Source organism: Pristis pectinata, chromosome 3, assembly GCF_009764475.1.
Source record: "Pristis pectinata isolate sPriPec2 chromosome 3, sPriPec2.1.pri, whole genome shotgun sequence".
Taxonomy (NCBI): Eukaryota; Metazoa; Chordata; class Chondrichthyes; order Rhinopristiformes; family Pristidae; genus Pristis; species Pristis pectinata.
Window position 1 is genome coordinate 144,426,913 of NC_067407.1, and position 15,473 is coordinate 144,442,385.

At 46.7% G+C, this 15,473-nt stretch overlaps 1 protein-coding gene across 1 annotated transcript in view; it reads left to right on the forward strand.

Annotated features, from left to right (window-relative positions):
• gpn1 (GPN-loop GTPase 1) overlaps positions 1-12,188 on the forward strand; it is a 40,134-nt gene extending 27,946 nt beyond the window's left edge. The window contains exons 12-16 of the mRNA XM_052012766.1: positions 1,910-1,992; positions 2,193-2,232; positions 10,441-10,537; positions 11,321-11,431; positions 11,789-12,188. Coding sequence (XP_051868726.1) covers positions 1,910-1,992; positions 2,193-2,232; positions 10,441-10,537; positions 11,321-11,431; positions 11,789-11,874 — 417 coding nt within the window. The 3' untranslated portion in view covers positions 11,875-12,188. The remainder of the gene's footprint in view (positions 1-1,909; positions 1,993-2,192; positions 2,233-10,440; positions 10,538-11,320; positions 11,432-11,788) is intronic.
• The last annotated feature ends 3,285 nt before the right edge of the window (positions 12,189-15,473 follow it).

The following is a 15,473-nucleotide window of genomic DNA, read 5'->3' on the forward strand; positions in this document are numbered from 1 at the left end:
TGAATCTTAAGTAGGGGGACCAAACTGCACAGTCCTCCAGGTGAGGCCTGAACAACTGGGACAATACTGTCCATTTCCTAAACTCTAATCCTTTCATTAAAAGCCATTTACCTTCCTAACCACTTGCTGCACCTCCCTACTGACTGTGTGATTCGTGGACAAGAGCACATAGATCTCTCAATTTGGTCATCTGTAATCTTTCTCCATTATGTTCCTTGCATGGAAGTGTGTAACCTTGCACTTCCCCACTTTGAACTTGATTTGTCAAGTTTTCACACATTCACTCAATCTGGGGCCTGTTCCTGTGATGTTCCATGTTTTAACTATATCCAGTGGCCGAGTCCTAATAACCCCATCACAACATGGCCCTCCCAATTATTTTCATGTCATCATCAAACTTGGACACCTCGTACTCTTCCCCTCCTCCAGGTCATTAAGTAATTGAGGGCCAAGAACTGATTCTTCACTAGTTTCATCCTTCCAGCCTGACAAAGACCCTTCTATAACTGCAATAACCTATCTTCAGTCTATGTTAACACACCCCAATACCACGTGCTCTATTTTGTGCACCAGACTTTTATGTGGTACTTTGCATAAAGTTCAAGGTGATCTGATCAAGGCCAGATATGCAGTTTGAAGTATTCCTTCCAGTAGCTGTTGGCTGTTTCTCCCCTTGGTTCACCTGTTCTTGTCTCTAAGTAAGGTGGGCCCTTGGATGTTTGGGCTACAAGTGAACAGGAGAGGGCTTGTCAGCTGCTCCAGCCTGCTCTGCCATTCAGTAGGATCATTACTGATCCAACGTTGCTCAGGCCCACGTTCCTGCTCTTTCACCATAACCCTTGATTCTCTTACTGATCAGAAACTTATGCAGCAAGGTGCCCAAAAACTCTCAACCCTTTGAAAGAAGAAATTCTTACTCAGTGCATTGGCACCCTTTATTCTGAGAACGTGTCCTCTGGTTCTGTTTCTCCACGAGAGGAAGCATCCCTGTCCCCCGAGAATGGATAGAGTTATACAGCCCCATTCCACCAAGTATCCATCCCAACTAATCCCATTCCTTGGCAATCCCGGTGCGCTTTAACTGTGAGGACCCGTCTGCTCCACCCTCTTGGGCAGTGTGTCTGGATTCCATTCACCCCGATGGAAAACCCTCAGATCCTCACTCCTCACTTAAACCTGTGCCCCTTAGTTCCCCTCCAAATGGGAAGTGTTTCTCTTTATACACTAACCATGCCCCTCCTAATTTTGTACACTTCTATGAAGTTCCCCTCAAACACCTCTGTCCAAGGGAACAAACCCAGCCCATCCAGTCTCTGCTCAGAACGGAGACACTCCATCCCAGGCAACATTTTCTGCCTTCTCTGCAGTGTAACCACGTCCTTCCTATTATGTGGCAACCAGAAATGCACGCAGGACTTATGTGGAGGGGACCTTACCCAGAGCTCGTTGCCTGAATGGGTGGAAGTAGTCTTCAGAAGAGAATTGGAGAGGTATTTTGAAAAGACAGAGCACGTAGAAAGGAGCCCCAGCCCACGCTCTCATCTGTTCTTCTTGTCAGTCATGTTCCCACCGAAAGATCAGATGTTGTAGATTCAATATTAAAGGAGAAAATAGTGGAAAAGAGAAGTACTGGACAGTAATGGCAGCAAAGCAGAGTGCTGGGAGAAATCAAATGAACTAAATGGCTGTCTCAGTGAAGCAAGTTGGTGAGAGGGAGGTGCCAAAGTCTCTCTCTGCTGCCTTTACTGTTGGGCTGAACTGGGAAATGTGGTAGGGGCTGAATCAGGTTCCCCATAAGTCACCACTCTTGTCGCTGTGTGGTGCTCTGCGGTGGTAGGTGGGACCTGTACACGTGGGCTGTACGACTGCCTTTCTCTGGAGCAGCTCTGACTCAGTTTGTTTCTGTCAGGTGGTCGGGGTATCCGCAGTGGAGGGCATTGGAATGGATGACTTCCTCCAGCAGGTCACTGAGGCAGCAGCCGAGTATGAGAGGTGAGCTTGAAGACTGATATTTGGAGGCATGAGACACTCCCTCCAGACTCGCCTGTCTTTGCTCTGTTCCCACTTGGGCTTGTTGCTGACATTTAATTAGATCTCCCATACCCACTGGCTCAGACCTGGCCGCTGGGGTGTTGCTGATGGGAGGGGTGTGACAGGCTCTGCTTAATTCGAGTTTGCTTGTCTTCCCACAGTGAATATCGACCACATTACCAGAAGATGCAGCAACACCTGGTGAGTGACTGATCATGAGGGCAGACGTCAGGGTGTTAGTGGCTTCTCCCCAGATGTCTACTCAACACCACTCTACCCTGGTTCCCTTGGACCCCTCCCCCACACACATCAGTCATAGACATTGTAGCACAGGAGGAGGCCATTCTTTCTTTTTCAATCTTTTTATTGAATTTCAATTCAAATTAATATACATAACATTAATAATTATACACGGTGCGAGGAGATCGGGATAACAATAATGACAGTTAATATTTATACTCACAAGGAGTAAAGTATGTAATCTAGACCTCCCACTATCTTGCTAAGTGTACATAATGCAAAAAAAAAGAAATTGAGAAGAAATTTGATTATATGAAAAGAAAGCCCCCAAATCAAACAAAAATAACAATAGACAAAAGCAAACCAAAAACTTCAAAGAAAAAAAACTGGACTGATATTTCTTAGATTAAAAAAAATTATTATGTCGTCAGCTCTGCTCCTCTATATTCAAAGGCTATTGAAAGGGATTCGAAAAAGGTCAGCTTACATCATATGGAAATATCGAATAAATGGACTCCAAACTTCCTCAAATTTAAGCGAAGGATCATAGAAAACCATAGAAACCATAGAAAAACTACAGCACAGAAAACAGGCCATTTGGCCCTTCTAGTCTGTGCTGAAACATTATTCGGCTAGTCCATTTACATGCCCCCAGCCCATACCCCTCCAGACCTCTCTCATCCATGTATCTATCCAATTTACTCTTAAAAGTTAAGAGCGAGCCCGCATTTACCACATCAGATGGCAGCCCGTTCCACACTCCCACCACTCTTTGAGTGAAGAAGTTCCCTCTAATGTTCCCCCTAAACCTTTCCCCTTTCACCCTAAAGCCATGTGCTCTCGTACTTATCTCTCCTAATCTAGGTGGAAAGAGCCTACTTGCATTAACCCTGTCTAAGCCCCTCATCATTTTATAAACCTCTATCATATCTCCCCTCATTCTTCTCCGCTCCAAGGAATAAAGTCCTAACATGCTCAGTCTTTCCTTATAACTCAACTCGTGAAGACCCGGCAACATTCTTGTAAATCTCCTCTGCACTCTTTCAATCTTACTGACACCCATCTTGTAGTTCGGCGACCAGAACTGAACAGAATATTCTACATTTGTTCTCACCAATGACTTATACAACCTCAGCAAAACATTCCAAATCCTATACTCAATACTTTGATTTATAAATGCCAGGATGCCAGAAGCCTTTTTTACAACCCTGTCTACCTGTGACGCCACTTTCAGGGAATTATGTATCTGAACTCCCAGATCCCTTTGTTCCTCCGCACTCCTCAGTGCCCTACCATTTACTGTGTATGTCCTCCTTGATTTGTCCTTCCAAAATACAACACCTCACACTTGTCTGCATTAAATTCCATCTGCCATTTTCTGGACCATTTTTTCATTTGGTCCAGATCCCTCTGCAAGCTTTGAAAGCCTTCCTAGCTGTCCCCTACACCTCCAATCTTAGTGTCATCCGCAAACTTACTAATCCAATTTACCACATTATCTTCTAGATCATTGATATAGACAACAAACAACTGGCCCCAACACAGATCCTGAGGCACACCACTAGTCACAGGCCTCCAATCTGAGAAACAACCATCCACAACTACTCTCTGTCTTCTCCCTCTCAGCCAATTTCGAATCCAGTTTACAACCTTACCATGGATACCCATTGACTGAACCTTCTGAACTAATCTCCCATGTGGGACCTTGTCAAAGGCCTTACTAAAGTCCATGTAGACAACATCCACAGCCTTACCTTCATCTACTTTCTTAGTGACCTCCTCAAAAAACTCCACAAGATTCGTTAAAAACGATCTACCACGCACAAAGCCATGCTGACGATCCTTAATCAACCCTTGGCTGTCCAAATACTTATATGTCCTACCTCTCACAACACCTTCCAATAATTTACCCACAACTGATGTCAGGCTCACTGGCCTGTAATTACCCGGTTTACTCTTCGAGCCTTTCTTAAACAATGGAACAGCATGAGCTATCCTCCAGTCCTCTGGCACTGCACCTGTGGCTAAGGACATTTTAAGTATATCTGCCAGGGCCCCTGCAATTTCTATACTAGTCTCTCTCAAGGTCCGAGGAAATACCTTGTCAGGCCCTGGGGATTTATCTACCTTTATTTGCTGTAAAGCATCAAGTACCTCCTCCTCTTTAATCTCTATATGTTCCATGACACTAGTCCTTGTTTCCCTTCCTTCCATATCCACGATGCCAGTTTCCTGAGTAAATACTGATGCAAAAAAAGACCTCCCCCATCTCCTGAGGCTCCACACATATACAACCACTCTGATCTTCTAGGGGACCAATTCTGTCTCTTACTATCCTTTTGCTCAATATACCTGAAGAAACCCTTTGGGTTTACCTTCACATTATCTGCCAAAGCAGCCTCATGTCTTCTTTTTGCCTTCCTGATTTCCTTTTTTAGTATTTTCTTACATTTCCTTACTCTTCAAGTACCTCATCCGCTCCTAGTTGCCTATACCTGCTATACACCTCTCTTTTTCTTAACCAGCTCACCAATATCCCTTGAAAACCAAGGTTCCCTATGCTTGTTACCCTTGCCTTTATTCCTGACAGGAACGTACAAACTTTGCACTCTCAAAATTTCATCTTTGAAGGCTTTCCATTTACTGAGCACATCCTTGCCAGAAAATAACTTATCCCAATCCACCCTACCTAGATCCTTTCTCATTTCCACAAAATTGGCCTTTCTCCAATTTAGAACCTCCACTCGAGGACCAGACCTATCCTTATCCATAATTATCTTGAATAAATTGCATTATGGTCACTGGACCCGAAATGCTCACCTACACATACTTCTGTCACCTAACCTGCCTGGTTCCCTAATAGGAGATCAAGTATTTCCTTCTCTTTCATTGGTACCTCTATATATATCAACAGTACCACTCCTACTTTTTTCTAAGTTTAAACATGTTATAGTTTGAGAAAACCATTGAAATGTGGTAGGGGTTAAATAGAATGGATCTCTTGGTCATTAATGTAACAAAAGCAATCATACGACAGGCAGAAGCGGATAAATGGCCAGAATCCATCATTGGTAACCCAAAAATTGCAGTAATAGGATGGGGTTGAGATCAATATTCGATACAGTTGAAATAATATTAAAAATGTCCTTCCAATATTTTTCCAAAAGAGAACAGGACCAAAACATATGTGTCAGGGAAGCCACCTCCGAATTACTTCTGTCACATATAGGATTTATATGGTGATAAAAATGGGCTAACTTGTCCTTCGACACGAGTCCTATGAACTGCCTTAAACTGTATCAAAGAGTATATAGCACATGTTGAACCATAGCACAATACAGGCCCTTTGGCCCACCATGTTGTGTCGCCCTTCAAACCACACCTAAGACTAACCCCTTCCTCCCACATATCCCTCTAACTTAAATTCCTCCATATGCCTATCTAACAATCTCTTGAACTTGACCAACGTATCAGCCTCCACCACCACCATGCCCCAACCACTCTCTGGGTGAAAAACCTCTCTCTAACATCTCCCTTGAACTTCCCACCCATCACCTTAAAGCTGGGAAAGAGGCACTGGCTGTCCACTCTATCTATTCCTCCTAATATCTTGTACTCCTCTATCATGTCTCCCCTCATCCTCCTTCTCTCCAATGAGTAAAGCCCTAGCTCCTTTAGTCTCTCCTCATAATCCATACTCTCTAATCCAGGCAGCATCCTGGTAAATCTCCTCTGCACCCTTTCCAACACTTCCACATCCTTCCTATAATGAGGCGACCAGAACTGGACACAGTGCTCTAAGTGTGACCTAACCAGAGTTTTATAGAGCTGCATCATTACTTTGTGGCTCTTAAACTCGATCCCACGACTTATGAAAGCTAACATCCCATAAGCTTTCTTAACTACCCTATCCACCTGTGAGGCAACTTTCAGTGATCTGTGGATATGAACCCCCAGATCCCTCTGCTCCTCTACACTGCTCAGAATCCTGCCATTTACCTTGTACTCCACCTTGGAGTTTGTCCTTCCAAAGTGTACCACCTCACACTTCTCTGGATTGAACTCCATCTGCCACTTGTCAGCCCAGATCTGCATCCTATCGATATCCCTCTGTAAGCTTCAGCAGCCCTCCACACTATCCACAACACCACCGATCTTTGTGTCATCTGCAAACTTGCTGACCCAGCCTTCCACCCCCTCACCTAAGTCATTAATAAATATCAGAAAAAGTAGAGGTCCCAGAACCGATCCCTGTGGGACATCACTAGTCACACCCCTCCAAGACAAATGCACTCCATCCACCACAGCCCTCTGCTTTCTACAGGCAAGCCAATTCTGAATCCACACTACCAAGCCTCCTGGATCCCTTGGCCTCTGACCCTTTGAAGAAGCCTACCATGCGGAACCTTATCAAACACCTTACTAACATCCATGTAGACCAGATCCACTGCACTACCCTCATCAATCTTCCTGGTCACCTCCTCAAAGAACCCTATCAGGCTTGTGAGGCAAGATCTTCCCTTCACAATGCCATGCTGGCTGTCCCTAATCAGTCCATGATTCTCTAAATGATCATAGATCCTATCTCTAAGAATCCTTTCCAATAGCTTACCCACCACAGATGTAAGGCTCACTGGTCTGTAATTCCCTGGACTATCCCTACTACCTTTTTTGATTAAGGGGACAACATTCGCCACCCTCTAATCCTCTGGTACCATCCCCGTGGACAACGAGGACTCAAAGACCCTAACCAACAGTTCAGCAATCTCCTCCCTCGCCTCAGGAAGCAGCCTGGGGAATATTCTGTCAGGCCCCGAGGACTTATCTGTCCTAATATTTTCTAACAACTCCAACACATCCTCTCTCTTGATATCTACATACTCTAGAACATTACCCTTACCAACACAGTCCTCAGCATCATCAAGACCCCTCTCCTTGGTGAATACTGAAGGGAAGTATTCATTGAGAACCTCACCCACTTCCACAGCTTCCAGGCACATTCTCCCACCTTTGTCTTTAATTGGACCTACTTTTACTCTAGCCATCCTTCTGCTCTTCACGTAGGAGAAAAAAGCCTTTGGATTCTCCTTAACCCTACTCGCCAAAGCCTTTTCGTGTCCCCTTCTTGCCATCCTCTGCCCTTTCTTCCTTGCTTGCTACTCTGTATTCCTCACATGCCCTGTCTGATACTTGCTGCTTACACCTTATGTATGCTGCCGCCTTCTTCCTAACTAGGTGTTCCACCTCTCTCGTCACCCACTGTTCCTTCACCCTGCCATTCCTTCTCTGCCTCACTGGGACAAATTTATCCTTAACATCCTGCAAAAGATCCCTGAACATCGACCACATCTCCATAGTACATTTCCCTTCAAAAATGCCATCCCAATTTACACTCCCAAGTTCTCGCCTTATAGCCTCATAATTCACTTTTCCCCAATAAATATCTTCCCTTCCTCTTTGCTCCTATCCCTGTCCATGACAATTCTAAAGGTTATGGAGCAATGGTCACTGTCCCCCAAATGCTTACCCACCGATAGATCTGTCCCGGTTTATTACCTAAAACTAGATCTAATATGGCATTCCCTCTAGTTGGCCTGTCAACATACTGTGACAGGAATCCGTCCTGGACACACTTAACAAACTGCGCCCCGTCTAAACCTTTGGCACTAAGCAGCTGCCAATCAATATTTGGAAAGTTGAAGTCTCTCATTATAATAACCCTGCTATTTTCGCATCTTTCCAAAAACTGCCTCCCAATCTGCTCCTCAGTATCCCTACTGCTACGGGGGGGGGGCCTATTGAATACTCCCAGGAGGGTAACTGCTCCTTTCTTGTTCCTAACTTCCTCCCATATTGACTCTAGAGAGGATCCTTCTACATTATCCACCCTTTCTGCAGCTGTAACGGTGTCCCTGACCAGTATTGCCACCCCTCCTCCTCTTCTCCCCCCTCCCCATCCCTTTTAAAACACTGAAAACCAGGAATATTCAATATCCATTCCTGCCTGATGTCAGCCATGTCTCTGTAATAGCCACAATATCATAGTCACCTGTACTTATCCAAGCTCTCAATTCATCTGTCTTATTCCTGATGCTTCTTGCATTTAAGTAAAGGCACTTTAGCCCATCCACCTTACTACATAGCCTGTGCTCTGCTTCTCCTTCCTCAAAGCCTCTCTACCTGTCAGATCTGACTTTTCCCCATCCCCTTCTTCCTCTGACCTATTCCTCTGGTTCCCTTCCCCCTTGCAATCTAGTTTAAACCCTCCCGAACCACCCAGCAAACCCGGCTGCAAGGATATTGGCCCCCCTCAGGTTCAGGTGTAACCCGTCCTCTCTGTGTAGGTCCCACCTTCCCCAGAAGAGATCCCAGTGATCTAAAACCCTCCGTCCTGCATCAACTTCTCAGCCACGCATTTATTTGCCATCTCCTCCTATTCCTACCTTCACTATCGAGTGGCACTGGCAGCAATCCCAAGATTGCTACTGTTGAGGTCCTGTCCTTCAGCCTTCTGCCCAGCTCGCTAAACTCACTTTTCAGGACCTCAATCCTCTTCCTACCTATGTTGTTGGTATCAACATGAACCACGACTTCTGGCTGTTCTCCCTTCCGCTCTAGAATCCTGTGGACCCGATCAGTGACATCCCGGACCCTGGCACTTGGGAGGCAACATACCATCCGGGATTCATGCTCACTGCCACAGAACCTCCTGTCTGTTTCCCTGACTATCGAGTCCCCTATCACTACTGCCTTCCTCTTCTCCTCCCTTCCCTTCTGAGCAGCAGGACTGGTCCCAGTGCCACAGACCTGGCTACTGCTGTTTGGCCCCGGCAGGTCATCTCCCTCAACAGCTTCCAAAGCGGAAAACCTGTTACTGAGGGGAACAGCTTCCGGGGTCCTCTGCTCTACCTGCCTGTTTGTTTTCTTTTTCCTTTTCCCTCCCCTGACAGTCACCCTTCTGTCTACTTCCTGGACTCCAGAAGTACCTGCTCTAAGGGGGGTGACCGTCTCCTGATGTACAGTATCTACATAACTCTCTCCCTCCCTGACGCTGCGCAGTGTTTGAAGCTGTAACTCCAGCTCATCAAGTTTGAGCCGAAGTTCCTCCAGCCTCAAGCACTTAGTGCAGATGTGGCCATCATGGACCGCACCATAAAATCCTAGAGTAATTATGATAAACATGAGAGAAGAATGAAAACTCCTTATCATATGGGTGTAGAAATCTCCGAACTTCTAAAATTCCGGAATCAATTAAGGAGGAATGAATAAAGACAGTGGATTTGTTTGGAAGCACATGATTCGACACGGATCGATCCATCGAAGGGTTTAAGCATCAATTGGAATCTCCACCCATAATCAACGTATGTTCGTTTAAATTAGGAAAAGGTGCAAATAAATGTTTAAAAAACTCGGGATGATCCACATTAGATGCATAGATATTAACCAGAACCACTTTTTTATCGTGAAGTAAGCCAGTAATTAATAAAAATCGACCATTCCCGTCAGAAATTGTCTCATGATGATCAAACGAAATTGAGGAGTCTATAAAAATAGAGACTCCTTTCACCTTTGCTTGTGAGTTAGAATGAAACTGTTGACCAGGAGGAGGCCGTTCAACCCATCTCCAGACTGAATGGCCATAAAGAGTGTGGATTAATCCCTTCTCTTGGTCCATTGCTCTGAAATAGCCTCTTCAGGTATTGTCTAAATGTGAGGAAGGTTTCTGCCTCCACCCCACTGTCAAGCAGTGAGTTCCAACTTTCTCAGGGAGAAGTTTTCCCCCCCCCCCTCATCTCCCTCCAATTCTTCTGCACTTTCACAAATCTATGACCTCATTACTGAATTTTGCCAAGGGAAAACTCACAGTTCACCCTGAGTAGCCACTCGTAATTTTACAAACCCTAATCAAATAATCCCTTATTCTCTTCTTGATCCATTGAAAACCAGCCCAGCTTTGAGATAAATAGTAAATCTGTGCATCCTTCCTGTGGTGCCCACATCTAAATACTGCTGCACCTGTGGTATAACTAGTATTGTATACAACCTCCCTGCTGTTGACAAATAAAGGAAATCGTCTCTCATGCCTTTTAAACCACCTGAGCCACCTTAATGTGTATCCCCTCCGACACCTTTGTCCCTCAAACCACCGTTTAATCTTCTGTGTCCTAGGCTGACAAGGAGGCAAAGAAGCGAGAGGAACAACTGGAGCTACTGCGGAGGGACATGGGGGATGTTGCCATGGATTCCAGCCACGTTGCTGCCAATTGTAAGTGGGAGCAGTCACTCTCCGTCTCTGACCACCCTTGCTCATTCCTAATAAATAATAATATTTATTAGTCACATGTACATCGAAACACAGTGAAATGTCTTTATGCACTAACAACCAACACAGTCTGAGAGTGTTCTGGGGGCAGCCCGCCAGTGTCACCACGCGTCCGGGGCCAACATAGCACACCCACGGCTTCCTAACCTGTACGTCTATTTGGAATGTGGGAGGAAACCGGAGCACCCAGAGGAAACCCACACAGACACGGGGAGAACGTACAAACTCTTTACAGACAGCGGCTGGAATTGAACCCGGGTCGCTGGTACTGTAAAGCATTATGCTAACCACTACCCTACCATGCCACCCTTATGCTTTAATATCCAGAAACATTCCCTAGTTTGGATGTAGCATTTTCCTGGTTATCAGTGTCAGGTAAGGTGGGTTCATCTGGGGAGAACCTGGCCAGTGTGAAAACCACGATGATGCTGGAGGAACTCAGCAGGCCAGGCAGCATCTGTGGAGAAAAGCAGGCGGTCAATGTTTCGGGTCAGGACCCTTCCTCAGGACTGAAGCTAGGAAAAGGGGAAGCCCAATATAGAGGAGGGAAAAGCAGAGCAGTGATAGGTGGACAAGAGGGGAGGTGGGGTGGGCACTAGGTGGTGATTGGTAGATACAGGCAAGAGATAGTGATAGGCAGGTGTGAGGGGGTGGGGGGGCAACAGATCCACCTGGGCACTGGCCAGTGTGTTGTGGAATTGATTCTCATCTTTTTTCCTTGAGCAGATACAGAGCGCGATGTGGAGCCAGGACCCTCGGGTCTGATCCTGACCCGTGGAATCATTGAAGAGGAGGATGAGGAAGTAGATTCTGATACAGATGACCTGGATTATCAAAGTAAGAGGCACATCCTTGGCCTTTGGAGAAGATGGGAGCTCTCCCTAATGGGCAAGGCCATTGCAAGCAGGAAAGGGCTCCAGGAATTGCCTAGGCTTGGGGGTGGGGGCTGGGACCTGGACTGCCCACATCTCTATGTTGTAGAGGGGGTGGGGATGGGACTTGGACTGCCCACATCTCCATGTTGTGGACGGGGTGGGGATGGGACTTGGACCGCCCACATCTCCATGTTGTGGACGGGGTGGGGATGGGACCTGGACCGTTCACATCTCCATGTTGTGGACGGGGTGGGGATGGGACTTGTACTGTGCACACACTCTTCTGTCAGTATCTCCTTCTTTCCACTTTCTTTGACAGAAGCGGAGGAGCAGAGGGAGGAACCTGCCTTCAAAAGGTACCTGGAGCAGAGAAAACGTAGAAACCACCCTGCTGTCAAAGAATGATCTAAGGGATCGACATGGCCAGGAGCCCCGGCAGATCAGGTGGGCATGACCAAGTGTCCTCACCAGTCAGCGCCTCTGCTTGGGCCGTCTGTTCTCAGCAACCCACCAAGTGTGATTGGGAGTGGTTCGATGTGGTGATTCCTTCCCACACTTCGCCTGGACGAGGAGGCTTCAGCAGCAGAAAGGAAGAGTCCAGCCTCCTCCCTGATGGTGGTCAGTTTCCAGTTCCACCAGAACACTTGACCTGCTATAATTTCACACATCATGGATTTTTGGTATTTATTGAATAAAAACAGTTTGTTATTCTCATAAAATATGGGAATCTTCTGTCTGGAGCTACAATTGTGATTGAGGATCACATGTTGGCCCAGGAGGGTGGCAGCTATAGAGGGCGAGTTACAGGCTGTCAGTTGGCAAGCAAGAGCATGTTTTAGTAATCGAGGAGGAGACAAGATTCCCACCTTGAGATTGGTGCAACAGGAGGTGAATTTGTTCAGAGGGGAAGCCATGTAAAGACATGCAGTGCATTAGAAAAATTCAAGGTCATCAGGCAAAGTCAGTTGGTTTTATGAAAGGAATGGTGCTTGAACTGTTCATTGGAGTTACATAGAACACTACAGCACAGTACAGGCCCTTCGGCCCACAATATTGTGCCAACATTTTATCCTGCTCTGAGATCTATCTAGCCCTTCCCTCCCACATCGCCCCTATTTTTCTATCATTCACGTGTCTATCTAAGAGTCTCTTAAATGTCCCTGATGTTACCTGCCCCCACCACCCCTGCAGTTCCATGCACCCACCACTCTCTGTGCTGCGTAGTAGCATGTGCTGCGGATACAGGAGAGCTGGTGGATGTGGAGTCAGTTGTACAGCAAAGCAACAGGCCCTTCAGCTTACCGACAACTACTCGTCTATACCAATCCCATTCACCAGCACTTGGTCCACAGCCTTCAGTGCTTTACTTACTCAAGAACTCATCTTCAATGAGAGGACCCGTCTCCACCACCCACTCAGTACCTTTCCGTTTTTAAACACAGTGGGTGGAAAAAAAGAATTCTTATGAGATCTAAACTTCCAACAAACCCATGCCCTCTGCTATGGGGTGAAGTTTCCTGTTGTGTGAGGGAGAGCGAGGAAATCCCTACAGGCTTCAGTGGGGCCAACAGTTCCTGTTAGACTGGTGAGCAAGAGCCGTAGAAACAAGAGGTATACAACCATTACTGAGGTAGGAGCAGCCACATCACAGGCTGAAGTGCTGTGGTGGAGGTCAAAGTGCAGAGGCTTTGACAAGGGAGGCTTCGGTCAGGCAAGGTCAAGTTGTTCCTTTTTATTTCCATCAGTAGTTAGAAGGATTGGTAATAGCTGATTAGGGAAGGGGCCATACTGGACATTGTACTGGGAAACGAGCCTGGCCAGGTGATCAAAGTTTCAGTGGGAGAGCATTCAGGAATAGTGATCATAACTCTGAGTTTCAAGATAGTTTTGGATAAAGACAAGACTGGACCTTGGCGGGTGAGTGCGAGGGTGGGGGAGTGCCAAATTGGGGAAGGCTAATTATAACAGTATTAGGCAGGAACTGGGAGTGCAGATTGGGAGCAGCAGCCCGTGGATAAAAACATTTATTTTAAAAAACGTTTTAAAAACCAGTTGGTTACTTGTTCCTGTAAGGATGAAAAATAAGGATGGCAAGGTTTGGGAAGCTTGGATGGCAAGATATTGTTAGACACAAGAGACTGCAGATGCTGCATTCACTTGCAACACACAATCTGCTAGAGGAACAGTGGGTTGAATGGTATCTGTGGGGGGGAAAGGAATTGTCCGTCATTTTGACCGTGACCCAAAACATCAACAGTTCTCCCCCTACAGATGCTGCTCGGCCCAGAGTTCCTTCAACAGATTGCTGCAAGAGATTTTGTAAGCATAGTCAAAAAGAAAAAGCAGCTTAGTTGGACAAGGCCCGTGAATATTAAGGATGCAGGAAAGAATTTAAACAAGAAGTTAGGCTGAGGAAGGGGCCATGAAATCCTTGCCAATTAGGGTTAAGGATAATCCCAAGGCATTTTATGCACGTCTTTAAGGTAAGGATCGGCTTTGACAAATAAGGGTAGGTTCACAAAGGAGAGGATTTATATCTGGAGCCAGAAGAAGTGGCCAAGATAAAAGGAGAAGGTGAGATTTGGGAAGGGTATGCTGATATTCCTGTTCACCACCCTTATGCATAATGCTCCCAGCATTAAAATACACCCACTTCAACCCATCCGTCCCATCTTGTCTGTTACTTTGCTCATGCCTGTTTTTACTGGGCCTGACATCCACCTTCCTCTCAATCCCTCCACTTTCTGACCTGGTGCTCTGGTTCCCATGCCCCTGCCAAACTCGTTTAAAACCCTCCCAAGTAGCACTAGTGAACCTCCCAGCCAGGTTATTGGTTCCCCTCCAGTTGAGGTGCAACCCATTTCTCTTGTACAGGTTACCCCTGCCCCAGAAGAGGTCCCAATGATCCAAGAACCCGAAACCCTGCTCCAGTTCCTCAGCTGTTCTGTCATGCTATTCCTGCCCTGACTAGCACGTGGCTCTGGGAGTAACCCAGACATTACTACCTTGAGGTCCCGCTCTTCAGCCTCTTTCCTAACTCCCTTCACACTGCGTAGGACCTCTTCTCCCTTTCTGCCTATGTTGTTGGTGCCAATGACCACCACAACCTGGCTTCTCACCCTCCCCTGTGGGAATGTTCTGCAGCTGCTCCAAGACATCCTTGACCCTGTCGCCAAGGAGGCAACACACCATCCTGGTGTCTCTTTTGCAGCCACAGAATTTCCTGTCTGTCTGCCTAACTATCGAGTCTCCTGTCATTATTGCTCTGCCTGACTTTACCCTTCCCTGCTGAGCCACAGAGCCAGCCACAGTGCCACTGACTTGGCTGTTGCTGCTGTGGCCTGATAGGTCAACCCCCCCCCCCCCCCCCCCCCCAGCAGTATCCAAAGGGGTAGACTTGTTGCTGAGGGGAATGGCCACAGGGGAACCCAGCACTGACTGCTTACTGCTCCTGGTGACCACCTCCGTAAAAGTCTCATCTGTGAGGTTTTCAGCCTCTCAGATAGTCCTGAGTACATCCAATGCCAGCTCCTTGACCCAGTCTGTCAGGAGCTGCACTTCCCACAGATGTAGTCATCAGGGAGATGGAGGTTCCCTGACATCCCACGTCTTACAAGAGGAGCACTTCACTGCCCTAACTGTCATCCTGCCTGCACTGAATCAAGTACTAAGGATCAACAATAAAATAAAACCTTACCTGTACCTTCTCACTGAATGCTTTTTAAAGAGCTGCTCACACTCTTAACACTTGGGCCACTTCACACAGAAGCCTCGAGCCAAAACCTCAGCTCCCCCTCCCCCCTCTCCCTCCCTCTCTCTCTCCCCCCTCCCTGTGCTGTACTGTTCTATGTTCTAACCAGCCTCTCATAACCCAAGCCCTTCAATCCTGGTAATATCCTTGTAAATCTCTTTTGCACCCTCTTGTTTAATGACATCCTTCCTATGGCAGGATCTCGTAGGAACTGACCTGTATACCTCTGTACACAGTACTCCGAATGTGGCCT